We start from the raw sequence: 18,904 nt of genomic DNA, 5'->3' as shown, positions 1-18,904 counted from the left end.
AACCTACACTATTACTTTAAGACCATGGTTGCTGAGCAGACCCAGATTAAAGCTACCATTCTCTCCAAAACAAAATCTGTACACTCTGACATCACACCCTATTTTTTACCATTATTTTTGGTAGAGGAAAAGCCCCTTTCAAAACACTGTCAAAATAATAAAGAAAAATCAATACTCAGCTCTATTTCTTTATAATTTTGGCATTTCGTCAGCATCCATCATCCTTATCCTGAAAAAAATAGGGCTATCTCCCATCAAGGCAGTAAGAGCACAGAGGACTATCTTACTGTCCTTGGTGAGTCTAACGCCAGGTATATCATATGTGGATATTTCCTCCCCAAATAAAACTCCAAAGAATACATGTAAACACTATTCATTCTTTACATCTTAATTTCTTTTTCTTTTAAAATGTTCAAAGTAGGAAGCCTGGGTGGCTCAGTTGGTTAAGCATCTGTCTTTGGCTCAGGTCATGACCTCAGGGTCCTGGGATCAAGACCCACATCGCATTGGCTCCTTGCTCAGTGGGGAGAATGCTTCCCCCTTTGCCCCTCCCCCAATTCATGCTCTCCTTGGCACATGCTCTCGCTCTCTCTCTCGCTCTCTCTCTCTCAAATAAATAAAATCTTTTAAAACAGAAGAAGAAGAAGAAAACTAAAATGTTCAAAATATTTAAATACTTTTGGGAACATTCAGTGATCCCTTACAGTGTTTCTCTTATGGAAAGCAGCATGCTCTGATTTCAAATATGAGGTAAGAGAGAACCTCATTAAGTGCTAGGAAAACTATGTTCAGACATGGAATGGCAGTTCGTGGGACATCCAGTAGTAAAGATCACAAAATCCTCAACTGCTCTTAGTTGCTGAAGATTCCTTATATTCTCAATAAAGTAAGAATTGCTATGGCATGGATTTGCTAAGGATATTTCATATCATGAACTATAAAATAAATATTGCTATGGAAAAAAAAGTATCAGGATACCTCAAATATATTGCCCTGACTTGGCACATAGCATATTATACTATCATGAATATAAAAATATAAGAGTAAAAATATAAGAGTAAAACCAACAAACACGTGGAAATGATTTTGAAAAAGATTCAGATGCTCGGGTTTAAATCTGTTAAACTCCCTACGGAAATACAGAGAAAAAAATTAAAAGTTAAGAAGTTTTGAAAATCAGGATTTGTCATCTTTTGATAATATCCATTATATATTTTTATGTGTGCATCCATGTATAGACACATACACACGTGCACACACCAATTTATGTTTATATATGTATGCAAACAGCAAAAAGATCATTATTTTAAAACAGAAGAAGAAGAAAACTAAATAAACTAAATAAATAACTAAATAATGCTAAACATAATATTTATGAGCTAAGAATATTTTTATACAAATTGGTTACTAACATGTTAGAGTCTTCTGGATTTTGTGTTTTAAAAAAAAATACATTTGAATCATTTAAGTGAAATCGTCTTCAGCTTACCATTCTAAGTACTGCAGCTCATTTCAAATGTTTTTTGTAATTAATGTGGTAATTTATATTTATCTAAAACAAAATAAATTAAATACTGCTACTGGCTTCTTCCCCTGCCCCTCTTGTTCCGCCTTTTTTAAGCTCCCTTGAATTAACCCAGAAGGTAAAAGAAAAAAATTTTTTTAATCTCTGCGGTATCTATATAGGGTTATTCCCTTTTCAACCCATATTAAGTTGAAATGACACATCACTTTTCAGAAAATGTTCTTCTTCATTTTACTGCTATTCCAGGGATGATCCATCCCTTTTCCTCCTTCCCAATTTTCTTTTTAAAGATTTTATTTATTTATTTGACAGACAGAGATCACAAGTAGGCAGAGAGGCAGGCAGAGAGAGATAGGAGGAAGCAGGCTACCCGCTGAGCAGAGAGCCTGATGCGGGGCTCGATCCCAGGACCCTGAGATCATGACCTGAGCCGAAGGCAGCGGCTTAACCCACTGAGCCACCCAGGCGCCCCCCCAATTTTTTTTTTCCTACCCAATAAAGAGCTGTATTATAAGGACCTTTAATTGAACACAGGGGTCGCTGTTGAGTAGTAGAAAGCTTTTTTTTTTTTCCCTCCTCCCCAGGGGCTGAGTATTTGTAGCTATACCTGCAAAGACTTCTATAAATTAAAAGGTAAATGTTCAACTTGTGTTTATGTAATAGAAAACTGAACTCCAAAGCAACAATGGGCATCAGGTAAACGTAACCAATACAATTCACAGACATAATTGAAAGCATTACAGCCTAATCAGACATCTAAAAGAAAAGCATGCTCAAATGAAATGTCTACAGAATCATTAGTTGGCAGCCATTCTATTACAATCACACATAATGTCAGTGGTGCCTTGAGCCTGTGCCAATGACAACAGCATAAATTTTGCATCTCATTTCTGTGGTCATAAAATTAATGATCAGTTTAAAAATACTTCTTTGTAAAAGTTATTGCGCAAAGAAAAGACATGAATGTGTCCCTGTTATGTACTCACAAGGATAATTATGGGGTTGTTGCTCATTAATACTGTTTCTTGTTTCCCTAGAAAACCATTTGATTTATCCCACAACTTTTAAAAGTTTAATTAACGATACAAAGTTAACAGTCTAAAAGACAATGATCCAAGACTTCCCTTCCTGTAATTTCAGTGGCAACAAAAATATCATGGCAAAAATCAAAGCTGAATCTTACCCACAGCAGCATATTTCTCTGATAAACATTTTTTAAGTTTATAATAGTTGAGTTCAAATCACTATTATCCCTTCCTTATTATATGGTTCATCATCAATTAACATTTTCCTAAATGCCTGGAGATGAAGCCCCCCAACAGCCAACAGTCATGATCTCTACCACTGTGGAAGGTGACGGGACCAATTTACTGCTTGTTTTGTCAAACACATCTGAAACACAATCGGGTAAACATTAAACTAAATAATACACCTTAAACTGAGGTGATAGTCATTCCCCCTTTAGAGCATGAAAGGCAAACTTGAGGATAAAAAGGACTTGAGTGAAAACAAATTAATTTCTAATTCTCTACTCCATTCACTTGTCCAAATTAATTTCTCAAGTAATAACATACAACTAAATTGACAGAATTAAGCATTTAATGTGACACTTCTTACGGGAATCTATAGTTTAATTCTTCAGACTTTGACGGATTTGGGTCACCACAAAGAAGGAGATTCTGTTCATAACTCATCTGCAATCGGAAGGCTTAACAGCAAGCATACGTGAGGCGGAGCTTTAAAATAAGGATATCATTTCTCAAGCACTACCTCTGAAATAGATTTCTACTACTATAGGCCCCATAATTTCAGACATACTTAACACATTTGTACAAGGCCAGAGATGGGGGGGGAGGCACAGAGGAAGTTATTTGCTCAGATTTCATTGGTGGGATCACTTTCAACCAAACATATAATTTATTTAAAAGGATAAAGGAAATGAAATTAAACATCATCCAAACTTTTGACTTCTCTGTGCTCTTAAGGATTCCATCAGAACAAACTAAAATGAATCCCTTCTTACCTAACAGTCCAGCTATTTTTAAAAAAGCACTTTAGTCCATTAATAAACTTAGTAACACAAATGAGGTCAAAGGAAATTACTAAGTAAATCTATGTATATTTAACAATATCAATGAAGTCTCAAGGACAAAATCGATTACATATTTTTTTAATTAGATGGAAAATATTTTAAAGAAGAAAATTGGAGCTTTTTAGGTACAGCATCTAAAGAGAACTGAAAAACAATAGAGTCACATTTTTAAGCTATAGCCACTAATATTTTACAAATCTGAAAATATCCTCTTGAAATATTTTTCTCGTGTTAATATGTCCTTCTTTCAACAATTTATACATTCCTCAAAAATTATTTGAAAACTGAATTGTAAATCAAGATTTACTTAAATCCTCTTGATAAATGAAGATGAATCTGAGAATATACATAAATATACTATTTATTGAATGTCAGTAGAGATATATGTCATGCATGGGTATCTTCACATTATTTTAATCATTCTATAAAGAAACTAATCAAACCTAAATTACACTGGAGTAAAAAAAAATAAGACTAATATAAGGGCAAGATACAAGTAAAACTTCTTTATCATATATCTAATGGATATTAGAAAATTCTGTCTTATACTCAGTAACAGTCTTTACTCAATTAGTAATATATTTTCATTAGAAAAATAATTACTTCAGGTCACGTTTAAGTGACTTATGACCATGTCATACGACAGTAACAAATTCTAAAATAACCATAATTATTCTAAAATAATTTTAAAAGTAGCTTAATTTTAGTGCATGAAGCCTAAATTCAGGAGTACACTCAATACTATTAGGGTATATTGCAACCAAGAATAGGAAACTAGGGATATTTACCTCATCATGCACAATATTTGAAGGATATAAGGAGCTCTCTCTGAGGCATCTGGGTAGCTCACTCGGTTAAGTGTCTGACTCTTGATTTTTGGCTCAGGTCATGAGATCAAGCCCAGAGTTGTAGTCCATGCTCAGCCTGGAATCAGCTTGAGATTCTCTTTCTCCCCCTGCCTCTGCCCCATACCCACCCCCTTTTAAATAAATAAATACAATCTTCAGAAAAGATTCTCTCTCCTTCTCCTTCTACCTCTCCCCTCGCTCATACACACACTCTGTCTTCCACAAATACATAAATAAATAAAATCTTCAAAAAAAAAAAAAAAAGCCCTCTATACTAGATAGAATGGGCAAAATTTCAAATAAGTAACAGGGACCAGACCAAGCAAGATAGGTTCTAGTTGCTTAGATTCAAATCTTTCCTATATTCAAGTAAAATTAAGGAATTAAGAAAATCCACTGATAATTTATTCTAAAGTCACAGTTTATCAGATCTAGACTTGAGTAGAGAAGGAGATATAATCAAGAATCCTTAATAAATTAAAGAAATGAAAGGGAAAATTTCAGATAGCAACTGAAAATTATTATAAACAGCAAACAGAAAATTAACTTAATGAACAAGCTTCAGTATCTAGGAGTTACTGTAATAAAATAAGTTTCTACAAGTTCAAACTGTTCTCACCAAAAAAAAAAAAAAAAAAAAAAGGAAATACTTTTTAAAAATCCTCTAAGATCTATGCAGCTTGGTGTTTCAACAACTGTATCAGTTCAACTCATTTTAAGAACTGAAAAACAACAAACTATAAATTCTCTATTGTTAAATCTCAGGATGATGGGGTAGTACCTATGATGTAAGGGGAGGGAGGAGATACGGAGTAAGGAAGGATGATAAACATCCATGTACATTAGACAAAGAATTAATCCACTAATTAGAAATTAATAACTGAATTAATTCATTTTACTTAACAACACTTTACTTGGTCCTCTTTTCTTCCATTAATGATACTAAAATCATATTTAACTGACATTTTAAAAAGATAAAATAGGTGAAATAGGAATATAAAAGTAAAAAGGAGGAAAACATCCTCTGTTTACTTCACTGTGACCCCATATTGACCTGAGGGGGACAGAGAGAGGGAGGGAGAAAAAGAGAAAGAGCAGGAAAACAGCCAAAAGGAATTCTGCCCAGGTCTGCTTGGATGAAGACAACCCAAAACCCCAAAGAGAAAATGTAAGAAGAAAAACAAAAGCAGCACTATCAAAACATACTTAGGTGAATTTACTCAATGTAGAGATCTGATCATTACTAATTTCCTATTTTTTAAAAAAAGTATCTTGAATAATTACTTTGTAACTATGAAGTCTGTACTAACTTTGCTACTCCTAACTACAGGAATTTATATTTTTTTTTTAGAATAAAGATGAATATATTTTGAGGGTAAAATGACATAAAATTATTCAGCTTCTCATATTTCTCCAAGGTATATACCTAATTTAACCATAGGCTTACTTTTAAGCAGTCACTCTTGGTGATTAGTTAACTCAACACAGGAGTAGTGGACTCAAATGGCTTATTCTGAGAAAGATGGTTATGGGGAATCTCTGAATTCTGTGATGTTTGAACTCCTATTCTAGGCTCATTTTTCACTTTCTATCAAATACTAGCAATTTCTATTCTCTTTAGAGGCAAAGACGTATCTCAGCAAAATAATTTTAATATCTACACATCTGAACAAGTCATAAACCAGAATACCAAAAGCAAAGTTCCTACCCAATTATTGAATCATATAGTTATACAATGACTTCATTATTATGCTTTCTTAGCTTAAAATTTTTAAATGTACTAGCAATTAAGCCACAATGAGAGTTTGATAAATTATCACTGGAACAGAGTATGTCTTTTAAGACAGAACCTGAAATCTAGTATTCCTCTATGAACAGTGCTGTATAAATGTTATAATAAGAACACATAAACTGGGGCGCCTGGGTGGCTCAGTGGGTTAAAGCCTCTGCCTTCGGCTCAGGTCATGGTCTCAGGGTCCTGGGATGGAGCCCCGCATCTGGCTCTCTGCTCAGCAGGGAGCCTGCTTCCTCCTCTCTCTCGGCCTGCTTCTCTGTCTACTTGTGATCTCTGTCTGTCAAATAAATAAATAAAATCTTTAAAAAAAAAAAAAAGAACACATAAACTCATTATTTCTATATTCAATTAAGCAAAATGCAGATGATTAAACCCACAGTTCAGGACTGGATGTCAAGTACAAAAAAGTGGGTATATGTGGGGAAGAAGAGTTTCCTGCTCTTCTCTTTGATAGTGTTAAAATTTTCCATATGAAAAAAAAAATCTCATTCCCTCCAATCACATCGATCTTGATGATTTAATGCGAAAAGAAACTATGGGGGCGCCTGGGTGGCTCAGTGGGTTAAAGCCTCTGCCTTCGGTTCAGGTCATGATCCCAAGGTCCTGGGATTGAGCCCCACATCGGTCTCTCTGCTCAGCGGGAAGCCTGCTTCCTCCTCTCTCTCTCTCTCTGCCTGCCTCTCTGCCTAATCATGATCTCTGTCTGTCAAATAAATAAATAAAATCTTAAAAAAGAAAAGAAAAGAAAAGAAACTATGGCTTCCTTATAACTGTTTGGATTTAGGTCTGCCTGGTGAAGTACTTCATTTATGGAAACTATCATTACTTTCTCCCTTATCAGTTGGTAGAAATAGGAATTACTCAGTAGTGTCTGTTAACCCCAGTTAGAAGATGCCATACTGTTTCTCCTAAACCCAGATCCTAACTCCTCATTGGTTAGCTGACCTCATGTTGTGACCCTCATCCCAGCATCCATAGGCTCCAGGTCATGATCTATGAATTAGCATCCTGGAAGTGAGGGCCGTACCCAGTTTCCCTTATAGAACTGAAGACGTGAAGGAGTAGGAACTTCCTTTGCCCTTCCTGATTTGGTTTTCAATACGTTAAGCAACCATCCCCTAAATCTAAAGGAAGTCAATCAGGTTACCAGCACTCTTCACATACTGTGAAAAAATTAAGTTCAACCCCTTCTCTGAAAATTTCTATAGCATACATTTATTCATACTAAAAGACTCACAATAATAAAAACAAGTATTTGAAAAAGATTTTACTCATCCTTTCAAGCAAAAACTGATACTGTTTTAAGACAATCACTCTTTAAAAACATTACCTATGAGCAGTGAGCCACAGGCCCTCCTGATCCCATCACAGCTATAAAATCATCTCTGCTGGGTTAAATGGTGTTAGCTTAGTGTCTCACCTCTTCTCTCCCAGATTATTCCATGTATACCTGCAAGTTCATACTTCTCTTAACAAAGTTCTGCCACAATGTGAAAAAACATTAAAGCACCTAAGAATATTAAATACATAAGATTTCTGCATCAGGAGACTGTGCAGACTAGATTCTGGATATGCTTTTTAATTTTTTTCTCAGCAGGGGGAGCTAGCACTCTCATGTTGAAAGTCTAAGTATACAATATGGAAATTTAAATTTTGATCCCAACTATCAAATTTCAGTATGTTTTAGATTACCCTACTGAACATCTCCACAAGGATAAAATATTTCAAGGTGGACAAACTTAAGGATTTACCTTTGTCTTGAAAGTCCTGAAGATAGCTGGAAAAAAAGAGCAAGAATATTATATTTTAAAATGAGGGTTGACAAATCGAAACAAGGTTTATACATTGGCAATAATTCACACCTATTTTAAAATATGTAACATAAAGAGACGTTTAGAGAAAAAAGCACTTCCTATCCTGAAATGACAATTCCAAAAGCCTTATGGATTTATAACAAAAGTATAAAAACCCAAGATACAGTCATAGCATTAAAATCTTTAGTATCCATGATATACATTATATTTATTCATTTCCATATCTAGAGGTATTTATATTAAAATTCTCAACCTACCTTTGTCCTATTATTTAAACCAAATATGTCTTCAATAATTAAACAGTTGGATTTTACTAGAATGCTTAGAAAAATATATAATCAAGAACCTTAAAAAAAGATAATATGATAAGCATGTCAGTTTTTAAAAACTATCATAGAGGACATATATTTTGTCCTTTAAAATATTTAACACCAATTCAGTTAGGACATAAAGAAAGGTAATTCCAAGATAATTCTTTATTAAAATGTTAACTACGAAGCTGCTTCTAAGTAAGAAATAAAAAACAGCAAGTAAGTGACTCACATAGACTTTACATCTTTTATCTTCTTAATAAGGGATTCTCTCTTTTCCTTTGCTTTCTTGGATAAATTTTCCCCTCTCAGTGTGTCTGCCACAAATGTTTCAACATCTAAACCATGAAATATAAGAAACAGGATACAAATTATAGGAAAGAATCATTTTTTGTGAAGACAAATAAGACAATGACTGTTTCTACCCATAAGTGTTAATATCTGTACAATTTGTTACAGTTATTTATCAATCCAAAGCATAACAGTTGAAATATGTTTCAAATACTAAGTTGGACAAATCTGCTCACCACTTAGCTAATAAAATTTGTATGCTCTACTTATGCTTAGCACAGCAAATGCTATTTGGATGTTTGGCATCATTAAACCAGAGAGAAGCTCACAAGTTTTAATAAACTATGGTGCCCCATAAAACAAATTCTCTCATATAAAAGCAAGCACAGAGCTTTTATGCATGTGTTACTATCATTTTGTAGTATTTTGTAAGCTCCTGTATAAACGGGTCATTCACAATATTATATCAATATAAGCTAATGTCTCTGGCAAGGGCCTGTTTTTTCCAGTGTAATCCATTTTCAAGTATGTGCAATATTTAATGTTTTAAAGGAAAAAATAAATCCCTTCTTCTAGCCAAGATTCCAAATCAAACCCTCTTCCTTCCTACCTGCCCCATCCATTCTACCAACCACCTTAAAAAAAAAAACATATCGTCTGCTATGTGGTTTTGTGTGTTCTTGCTTTCTGCCTGGGTATTACCACCTGGAAATATTTCTTTAAATAAACGAAGAAGTGGCAAAAGTAGATTCATCCACTATTTAAAAATATAGTAACCTAGAAATAAGATTTCCATGGTTTCATATAACATTTCCACTTAAAATTTAATAAACTTGTAAATTATTCTGCTTTCTAGTTCTTTCTAGTACAAAATTCCAACTAGTCTTTACTGGTTTGACTTTATAATAGCCCCATTCATATTGTTCATGAACCATAGTACAACTTTAAGTTAATTTTATATTCAGATGTTCAAATCTTACTTTGAGATATCTCATATAAAGGATACCATAAAAAAATTTTAAAGTAGGATGAGTACAAACCATCCATATTTCATATTGAAGAGATGTATGTATGTTTTATTTTCTTTTTATTCTCTGTCCCCTCTTTTTATTTCTCTGTTCCCTAACTCACACTGATAAAAAGACAGTATCAAAGCATATAATAGTATATGTAATTAATTCAAAGCATTAAAATAGTCTTTCAACTGTATTTATAATTAACAATTTAGAACCCAGTATTTGAGATAGAATGTTGTAATCGATTTTAAATTCTTCATTACAATAGTATCTTGATCCAATAAGCAAAGGTGATTAAACTGTTATCCCAAACATTCATAATAAATGTATAATGATCATTTTTCACTAAATCAATATGACAAGTGAAAGAATTAAAATTTAGTCTTGGAATAATTTTTTTAAAGTAGCTTTCTTGTTCAAAGTCCATTACTGACTAATATTACACGTAAGTATCAAAACGAAATGAAAGCAAAATGCCACAGCTTCTCTTTACTTAAGCTGTCCATATTTTGAAGAGGAGAATATATAGACATAATCCATAACCAGGGCAACTTAGAGCCAGACTTCTACTGTGAGTTCGAAATAATGAAACTTACTTAAACACACACACACACACACACACACACACACACACACACAAGCACTCTCCTTTAAACTCTTTAAATTTTGTATCCAGGGAAACAAGCAACCTTTGGACATTCAGACATTAGCTGAAATGGAGATCACTGGCTTCTCTGAGACGGTGACAGTACACCTACTCAAAAAGTAGAATAAGGGAAGAAGTAGCACGTCTACTGCTGATTCTTTCATCCAACCGGACTCAATACTTGGGAGAGTCTCTGGCACAAAGACTGGAGAATAGTCTGCTTAATGTTAGTTTCACTCAGTGTCTGTCTTTAATTCCCTCATCCACAAGTATTTAATTGCCTATTTTACATTTTCATTACACAATCCAAATTTAAACAAACAGGATCTATTTTCTATCTCTGGAAGCAATAGCAGAAGGAATTACAGCCCAAGAGTTATTTCTTTAAAAGGTCGTTTCAGTTCTATAAAAACTCAGAAAACAGAAAAAGCTCCAATGCTCTATACAGGGTTTCCTAACACTGCCAAAAAATATTTTTAAAATTCTGACCCATGCTATTTTATGAGGAAATGCTTGTTGAAAGAGTGTGAGACTGCTAGGAGAACCGTGTTGTTTATTTGTTGAGAGGGAGAAGATTCCAAGATCTGACAAGGGAAAACATCTATAGTTTTAGAGTAATCTTGATGTATTCTTAAGCTAATCCCAGAAAAGGGGTTTAAGGCAACTAAAAAGATTTAATAAACACTGAATTTTTTAATTAATTATTTCCCAAGGAGAGACGAGTGTAAGAACCGTTTTTGCTGTTTTCTTGTGGGTTTTTTTTTTTTCTTTTTTAACAGATAAGTTAGGAATTTGAAAGTGGAATTGATTCCTGAAATCTTAAGTTTGTTGGTGCCCACAGATTCCGTCGATTTTGAAGTTTTTGATATCTGGGCTATTTCTTAAAATCCACACTGTGCCCATTTATTTTCGAATTGAAAAGAAACAGCCTGTCCCAGGCACCGACACCCTCTGGATGCATGGGGGACTCTTCCGCTGCGTCCCTGCGCAAAGCAGGGACCCTGCTCGCCCAGCGCAAAGACTGGGCAAGCGCTCAGCTGGTTACTCCGGGCTTTCCTGGGAGACACTTCCGCTCCGCGTTCCTCGAACACTCGACACTTGGGAGTGTTAAACCCCCGGGGTTCCCGTCCTAGGAGCTGTGAGCAGGGAGCACGGGTTTGGGGCAGCGCCCTCGCCAGACAAATGGAACTGAATCTGTGGCTTTGTAGCTCAGAGCCAGGGTAATATTTCAAAAGCGGGCAATAAAAGTCCTGGACGAATCAAGCGCTCCTCTGGCTGGTTGGAGAAGAGATTTGAAGCTTTTTATTGTGCTGTGAATAGCCCTGCAAAACGGTAAACTAGCAAGCGCCTTAGCCCTCTTCTACCTTCCTTTAGGGGTCGTGTCCCTCGGTTGATATGTAGATTTCACTGACTGCAGACTGCCTGTAATTCGGGGAACAGTGGTAATTCAATTGTAAGAAAAGGTCAGCCTGCCTCCTCCCCAGCCTCTCTGTCTGGCGAGTCAGAATTCCTCTTCTTCAGAGGGAGGGGTATCAAGTCACGCACGCACTCATCCAAGCTTGGGGACCCGCCTGGCCCGCACCGAGAAAGCAGTTCCGGGGAGCCCCAATGCTGCAGCACCCCACCCGCAGCCACGCAGACTTCGGGTCAGTGCTGCTGGCATTTAACCCCAGAATCAGGCTCGGCTCCATCAGCCTCTGCCCCCGCGTCATCACCAAGGAAAAAGTTATCCCAGAGACTGTAAATGTGGTGATTTTTCTTCCTTTTACACCTTAACACTGCCAAGAATAAACCTTATCTCCCGGTACAACTGTAAAGATCTGGGGGAGAGGGCCCTCAGAAGATCAGACTTACAACTGCTCTGTCGATAACTGTTAAGGTCTCAAAACAAAATTAAAAGATGACATCATGTCTTCGCCCAGCAATCTCAAGCAGTTTAAGTTGGAAACCTCTCAAAAGCCAGCACAACCCCTAAGAGGCAAACACAGCACACACCAAACCATGGAATGGCATTCTAATTTCCTCTTTTTTTCTTTTTCTGTAGGTATGGACCCCAGGAAAAACTGCCTACCTCCCACGTCTTTCCCTATAAGTCCAAGTGGCTAGAACAGGTATCTAATAGAGAGAGAAAGACGCTGACTGCTTTCTACCACCTTCCATTTGGATCACATAGTGAAAAACTTGAACCCACAAAAGCTTAGAGCAATTTTTAAATTCTGGCAAACAAAAAAATAAACTGCCACCCTTTCAAAGCTCAGTACCTAGGTTCCCACTTTTGAAGAAAGCTGAGGTTTGGCCACTTGCCCTCAACCATGCTTGACCAGCAAGCAGCCTGGAATAGGACTTCCTGGGAGCTTGGAAATAAGTCACAAAGGTAGCACTTGATGTCTTCTGCCTCCTTTCCCAACCACCCAATACCACCTTGAGAAGGTTTGCCTGCATACACACACACACACACACACACACACACACACACAGCCTCTGTGATGGCCTGACTTGTACAGGAGGGCCAAGAATTGGACTGAATCCACTACCATTTGCTCAGCTCCAGATCAATAACATAAGTGTAAAACCAATCACACCTCACCCCCAAATGGCTTTACTTACTGAATTCCACACCCTCCTTACTTTATGAATTGGGCCAGGTTTTACTATGTATTCACTAAGGTACTATTACAAAACTTAATATGGTAAGAATCCCAGCCAAACTTTAAGCTGACATCAGAACAAAAGGAAAAATAAGCTGTTCTTCTCTGTTAAAAGGGGGGTACAGTCTGACCAAATACCTACTGGTAAAAACATGAAAATCAATTAAACTGGGCACATGTAGATCAATGCCCAAAGTTGGAAAATGGCTAAGTGAAAAGTTATTGATTCTCTAATCAATGTCTTTCCTTGATTATATAGCACTTTTACAGGTTATGGTTGAACTGTGGATTTTCTAAACATGGGAGAGACACAAGCAAGCACAAGGAGTTCTCATAGTACAATAAGGAAAACAGTCCTGAGTCTTAAAATTCAATCATCTGACAAAATCTTCAAAATTGGCTTTGGGAGCTCCATGATTTATTTTGATAGAAAACTGGGCTGTTGAAGAATACAGATGAACATGTTTCCCCCTCTAAAAGATGACTCTTGATAAATAACACCTCATAATAATCAAAGTCTTTTTACCACGCATTTTCAAAGAAGCCACAGTGAATAACACATTAGTCTGAGATTTACACTATATTCACTGTTAGGTAGCATCTATTGTAATGTGTTCAGTATGTGATTGAAAAAGAAATGTAAACTCAGTGGAATGAAAAAGATAGACTTGGCTTTAATTGAAAAAGACAAACTAAGTGAATAATGAGTATATAAAAACTAGCCTATGCCACTTTTATCACCCATATATGACACTTAATCTTAAATTTATGAGAGACAACTGAAGTGTGTTTCAAATCACCAGAGGCTTTTCCTACACTGTTGTTTCTATCCTCCTTCTAGTAATACTTTAATGTAGAGATAAACCTATTTGGTAATTTCTTCTCATTTTTTAAATATATTTAGATGCCTTTTTTTTTTAAAGAAACCCAGTGATAACTTGGGTTGAGTAACTATAAAAATTGTACATATCAGAGATGAAAATACTTTCAATGGAAAGTGAGGTTGGAAAACAAGCCAGCCAAAGATCCCCTCCCAAGAATAAGTAGGACATTATATGCTTAATAGAGGAAAATAATTTTCTTAACATCACATCTTAATACATCTATGTTATTTGACCCATAATAAGAAATTATAAAATTTTGTTCCTTTGATTTACATATATTCCTGTTTCTTGAAGAGAAAACCTTAGAGGCATGATCAACGGATTTCACTTCAAGATCAAATGTCCTCATAGCACCTTTATGCTCATTAGTTATCACTGCCAAAATGGGGAAGGCTTGTTCTCACTCTGTAAGAAAATCCAGGTGCTAAAGAAGTAGGTGACTATTGGTGACTCAGTAGGTGGCACTCTTCCCTTTACATACTCAGCCAATGCCCCAGAAGCAAATTATGGACACTAGATGTACCATAAATAATTCTCATAGGAAAAACAAACCCAAATGTTGACCAAATTATAAATGGAATTTAAGAAAGGTGGAAATCAAACCATACTATTCTTAGCACTGAAAAAAATTCCCCCTCTATTTCAGCGGAATTGCATTCTTTATCTTGTGCCCCTAAAGGGATTATCCATTTTAATGTGTGAAGTTTAAAAAAAAAAAAATGTTCTGGAAATCCCCAGTAGGGAAAAACGCAATATTTCTAATCAAGACTGCCCGGGGGGGGGGGGGGGGGGGGGCTCAAGGTCACTTTGGAGAAACCATATAGCCACTTTGTTTATTGTTTGTTTAGATTTTCAGAGTACTGACAAGCACTATATTCTCCTGTCAGCATTGGTTTCATCTTCTAACTTAATAAAAAGAAACTTACATCCTCTTACAGCTTTTCTCTTCAAACATGTTGTCCTAAAACAAATATCTGATTGCAAACTACTAACACTCCAGTATTCAAAGGATGGTTAAACAAATGAAGGCGGTTGGGAACCCATGGTTCCCAACACTTTCTCGCCTGCCTGGAGGAACAACCCACATAAATCAAGATTATTCTCGCTGTTGTCCTAGTCAAAATATTTGGATGTAGGAAAAGATTAAATGGGCAAGATCTGAAATTATCCATTGATTCCAATTATCCAGGCTAAACCTGTTCTTCCATTGTTGTGAAAAAAAAAAAAAAATTACAGATTGTCTATAGCGCATAGGCAGTTCAAAATTTGCTTTTAACAAAAATCTATAACCTTTTTTCTATTCATGTAACAAAAGAATAATACAACACCTTTACAAGAAGTATAGGCTTTCAAGATTTAATATACTGATTCCAGAGAAATATATATCTCTAACAGTCAAAACCATATAGCCACTTTTTCAAGAGTATCATTAAATGTGAGTTAAGAATGATAGCATCTATGGGTTTTTGCATTTCTATAGAATGTTTTAGAGGGGAAAGAATGAGAAGAGAGGAGAACAAATAGTGAAGGGAAGCCTAAAACTGCTATAATTAGAAAGAAAAATAAAGAGAAAGAAAATAATATAAACTGATAAGAATACATTGAGCACCTATTTCTATCAAGCAGTCCAGATGTCAAGCATTTAACACAGGACATATAATGATTTGAGTAATAGGCACACAGAACACAAAGGGAAATGTCTGAGCAACATTATTTTGATAGGCATTATCTTTTGACTTTACTTCCTTGTTTTCTGTAGACAAAGATTTGAAGTGCCTGAAAAGTTTAGGTCCTTATCTTCTCTACATGAGAATTCTAGCATGGTGTCAAGCATTCTCAGAGTACTCAACTATTAACTACAACCATCACTACTAATACCTCCTTCTTAGTTTCAAAGAAAGTATCAGGTAATGTAATAATCCCCAAAATTCAAACTAATGTTCTCCCTCTATAGTTGTAGTAATCTTAAATCTAACCTACTATTACCCAAAACACTTGAATTATGCAAATACTCATGCATAATCCGAACAGAATTTTTTGGATGGAAAATGTGAAAAGGCTGCTGAGAACCTTTATTCTTGCAACCTTTCCTATCTCCAAAAAGATTTTAATTACAGTCAAACACAAAATGTTAACATCTTTCTTTGAATAATACGTTAAAAAAGGAAACTGAAAAACACTAGTTTCTTTAAAAAGTATAGACAGATATTCCCTCAAATCCATACCTCTTGAAAATGTCCTCTGAATATAAAGTATAAGTCAAAGTTTAAAGATTAATTTTAATTTTTAAATTTTAATATTTTAAATTTTCATATTTGATTTTAACACTTTATGTGTTTTACATGTGATTTGTTTAATAATATGAAATACTGAAAGCTTGACTTTTATTTATTTTTTTTTATTAACATATGATGTATTATTAGCCCCAGGGCTACGGTTCTGTGAATCACCAGGTTTACACACTTCACAGCACTCACTATAGCACACACCCTCCCCAATCCCCAATGTCCATAACCCAGCCACCCTCTCCCTGCCCCCTTCCCCACTAGCAACCCTCTGTTTTGAAAACCTGACTTTTAAAGATAACTTTTAAAACACTCATTTCAGACATTATGCAGGTATATTAACAGACTAAAGAGAGAGAAGTGGCTAAGTATATAGGAAGTTAGCATTGGTAGATAATTTAAATATAATAAGCTTGCAGCAAATTATATACATAAGGGCCACATGAAATATTTGTAATTTATGGGAATCAGAAAATAATGAGTCTCATACTATCGACAAAAGTATGGTTATGGGGGGGGGGCGCCTGGGTGGCTCAGTGGGTTAAAGCCTCTGCCTTCGGCTCAGGTCATGATCCCAGGGTCCTGGGTTCGAGACCCACATTGGGTTCTCTGCTCAGCGGGGAGCCTGCTTTCTCCTCTCTCTGCCTGCCTCTCTGCCTACTTGTGATCTCTGTCTGTCAGATAAATAAATAAAATCTTAAAAAAAAAAAAAGTATGATTATGGACCCAAATAGCAAACTGCCTCCTGTTGGAGCTCTCAGGCTTTTTAAAGGTGTGCACCCAGAGGTCTGTACTTAATGATAAACACTTCTCCAGTCTGGCTATTAAAATAGTAGCCTAAACATGAAACTCCAGCATTGTAACAATGAAAATGTTAACTGTAGCAAAAATCAGTACTCGTGGGAAACTCTCATGCAGTGGAGTAAAAGCTGCCTCAAATCAAGTCTTTATAGTTCTTTATATTTCTCTTAGTGGTACCCATTAATGACAATAAGCATTCTTAAGAGTAAAATACTATCCCACCACAAATGCATTTATCACACTGTAATCGTGTTTAGACAAACCTAAGTCTGCATTCATACGCTATTGGTTTTATTCTCTTAATCATATTCATGATGCTAACGAGCAAAACAGCATATTAGGAGATTTGGTCTCACACTATAATAGCAACTTACTTAAAATGTCACATTTTAGATATTAATTTTTAAAGTTAAAATAAGCAACTTGGAAGAAACCATCTAAAAGAAACTCTTCTAATCCAGCTATCCATGACCAATATTTAAAGATAAATGCTTGAGACAACTAAGGTAAAACCATCAAAATTCAGTTTCTAGAATTCTGATGAACCTAATGACAAAATAAATGATGGTAAGAATTTCGGAGCATCAGGATGGGTAAGATTTGTGCTACCCTGAAAAGATGTATTCTCTACTTTGTGCAGAAATATGCCTCTCCATTCCCTAGCAGAGTAATGAAGGAGGAGTGGATTCGTAATATCCTTGAAGAACCGCATCTTGAACTCCTAGCGTAAGTTCCTATAAATGGTCATTTAAAACTGAAAAGGGGAAGATGAGGGTGCAAAGATGAAGTACTTTCATCGTGTGACACAGGAAGTTGGACCTTAACTCATACTTCCTTTTTTATTTTCATGTTACTCAGGCTGAAGACAAGTGGGCATTTGAGAATCAGGCCCTCTTTGAAAGTCTTAAATATGAGCGCAATGAACGTTTAAGAAAAAAAAGAGTTTTCGAAATGACAAAACCTTGCGTCCCACAACCTCTAACACCTGTAGCTCAGACATCTTTCTGCATCTTTACACCCTTCTCCTCCATTGGCCAGGCTCCCGAAGAACAACTTCTTCGACTTCTGAGCCCTTCCCAGTTCTCAGACAAGCACTCACGACCATTCCCTCTCCCCTCCTCTCCCTTCTCTCTCTCTCACACACACGCACACGACGTCCTCACGATGCATACAGAACTGCCGGGATCCCGTTAGTCTAGCCCATCCGGGGGGGGGGGGCTTCCCCAGCACCCCTGAACCAAATTTCAACACACGCCCGCTCCCTTCTCAGACCCCGCTTCCCCTTTCCCAGTCCTGCTCCCACTGGCCGGGAGACCTGGGAAGCGTGGGGAGGTAGGGCAGAGACGCTGAATGCTTCTGTCCCCACCGGCTCGCCGTCCCCTCGCCCCCGCCCCCGCCCCAGCAGCGCTGCCCGCCCCCTTACCCCCCGGGCTCTTTACCTGCCAACAGGTTCCTAATTTCCTCAGGGAGGGGGTAGGGAGAGGAGGTGCTGCTGGGGTTGGGCATGTTAGGGAGCGCGGGGCGTGCGGGGAAAAGACCTGTGCTGAAAGGGGGACCGACGGGCTGAGGTTGCCGCTGCGATCTAGACTCGGACTAGCGGTCCCGGTAAGGACAGCGGTGCTACGAGTCCGGTCACTGCCGGGTCGGGACTCACAACAAGGAAGTCCCTGAAGCCCTGGCCAGCAGCTGCTGGACTCTCGGCCCAGCCCCGCCCGGCAGATAGGGGCGGGGCGCTGGGCTGGGAGGAGACCCGAAGCGCCTGAGGAGCCCAACTGCGCATGTGTCCTATGGTTTTCCTAGCCTCGGAAAAGAGCCTCCGGACAGACCACACCCACCCCTACGTAAGGGAGCGGGAGGAGCGGCTGGTGGGAAGGGAGCGGACGGGGGCTGCATCACCTGATCTGCAGCCTGAAGCGCCTTGCAGCCATTTTGGTTACTGGTACCTCCA

General features: G+C 37.0%; 1 protein-coding gene across 4 annotated transcripts in view; it reads right to left on the bottom strand.

Annotated features, from left to right (window-relative positions):
* The window catches only part of SKAP2 (src kinase associated phosphoprotein 2), a 170,715-nt gene extending 152,016 nt beyond the window's left edge, over positions 1-18,699 (bottom strand). For 2 of the 4 annotated variants that reach the window (XM_059396690.1, XM_059396692.1), the window contains exons 1-3: positions 18,396-18,693; positions 8,618-8,723; positions 8,012-8,037 (exon numbers count right to left, since the gene is read on the bottom strand). In XM_059396690.1, the coding sequence (XP_059252673.1) occupies positions 8,012-8,037; positions 8,618-8,723; positions 18,396-18,462 (199 nt within the window). In that variant the 5' untranslated portion in view covers positions 18,463-18,693. Of the gene's footprint in view, positions 1-8,011; positions 8,038-8,617; positions 8,724-18,395 lie in introns of all 4 variants that reach the window. The other 2 variants (XM_059396693.1, XM_059396691.1) reach the window with 2 other exon arrangements.
* Positions 18,700-18,904: the final 205 nt, after the last annotated feature.

Source organism: Mustela nigripes, chromosome 4 (assembly GCF_022355385.1).
Source record: "Mustela nigripes isolate SB6536 chromosome 4, MUSNIG.SB6536, whole genome shotgun sequence".
Taxonomy (NCBI): domain Eukaryota; kingdom Metazoa; phylum Chordata; class Mammalia; order Carnivora; family Mustelidae; genus Mustela; species Mustela nigripes.
The sequence above is the reverse complement of the archived record's forward strand: the minus strand, read 5'-3'. Positions and strand labels throughout refer to the sequence as shown.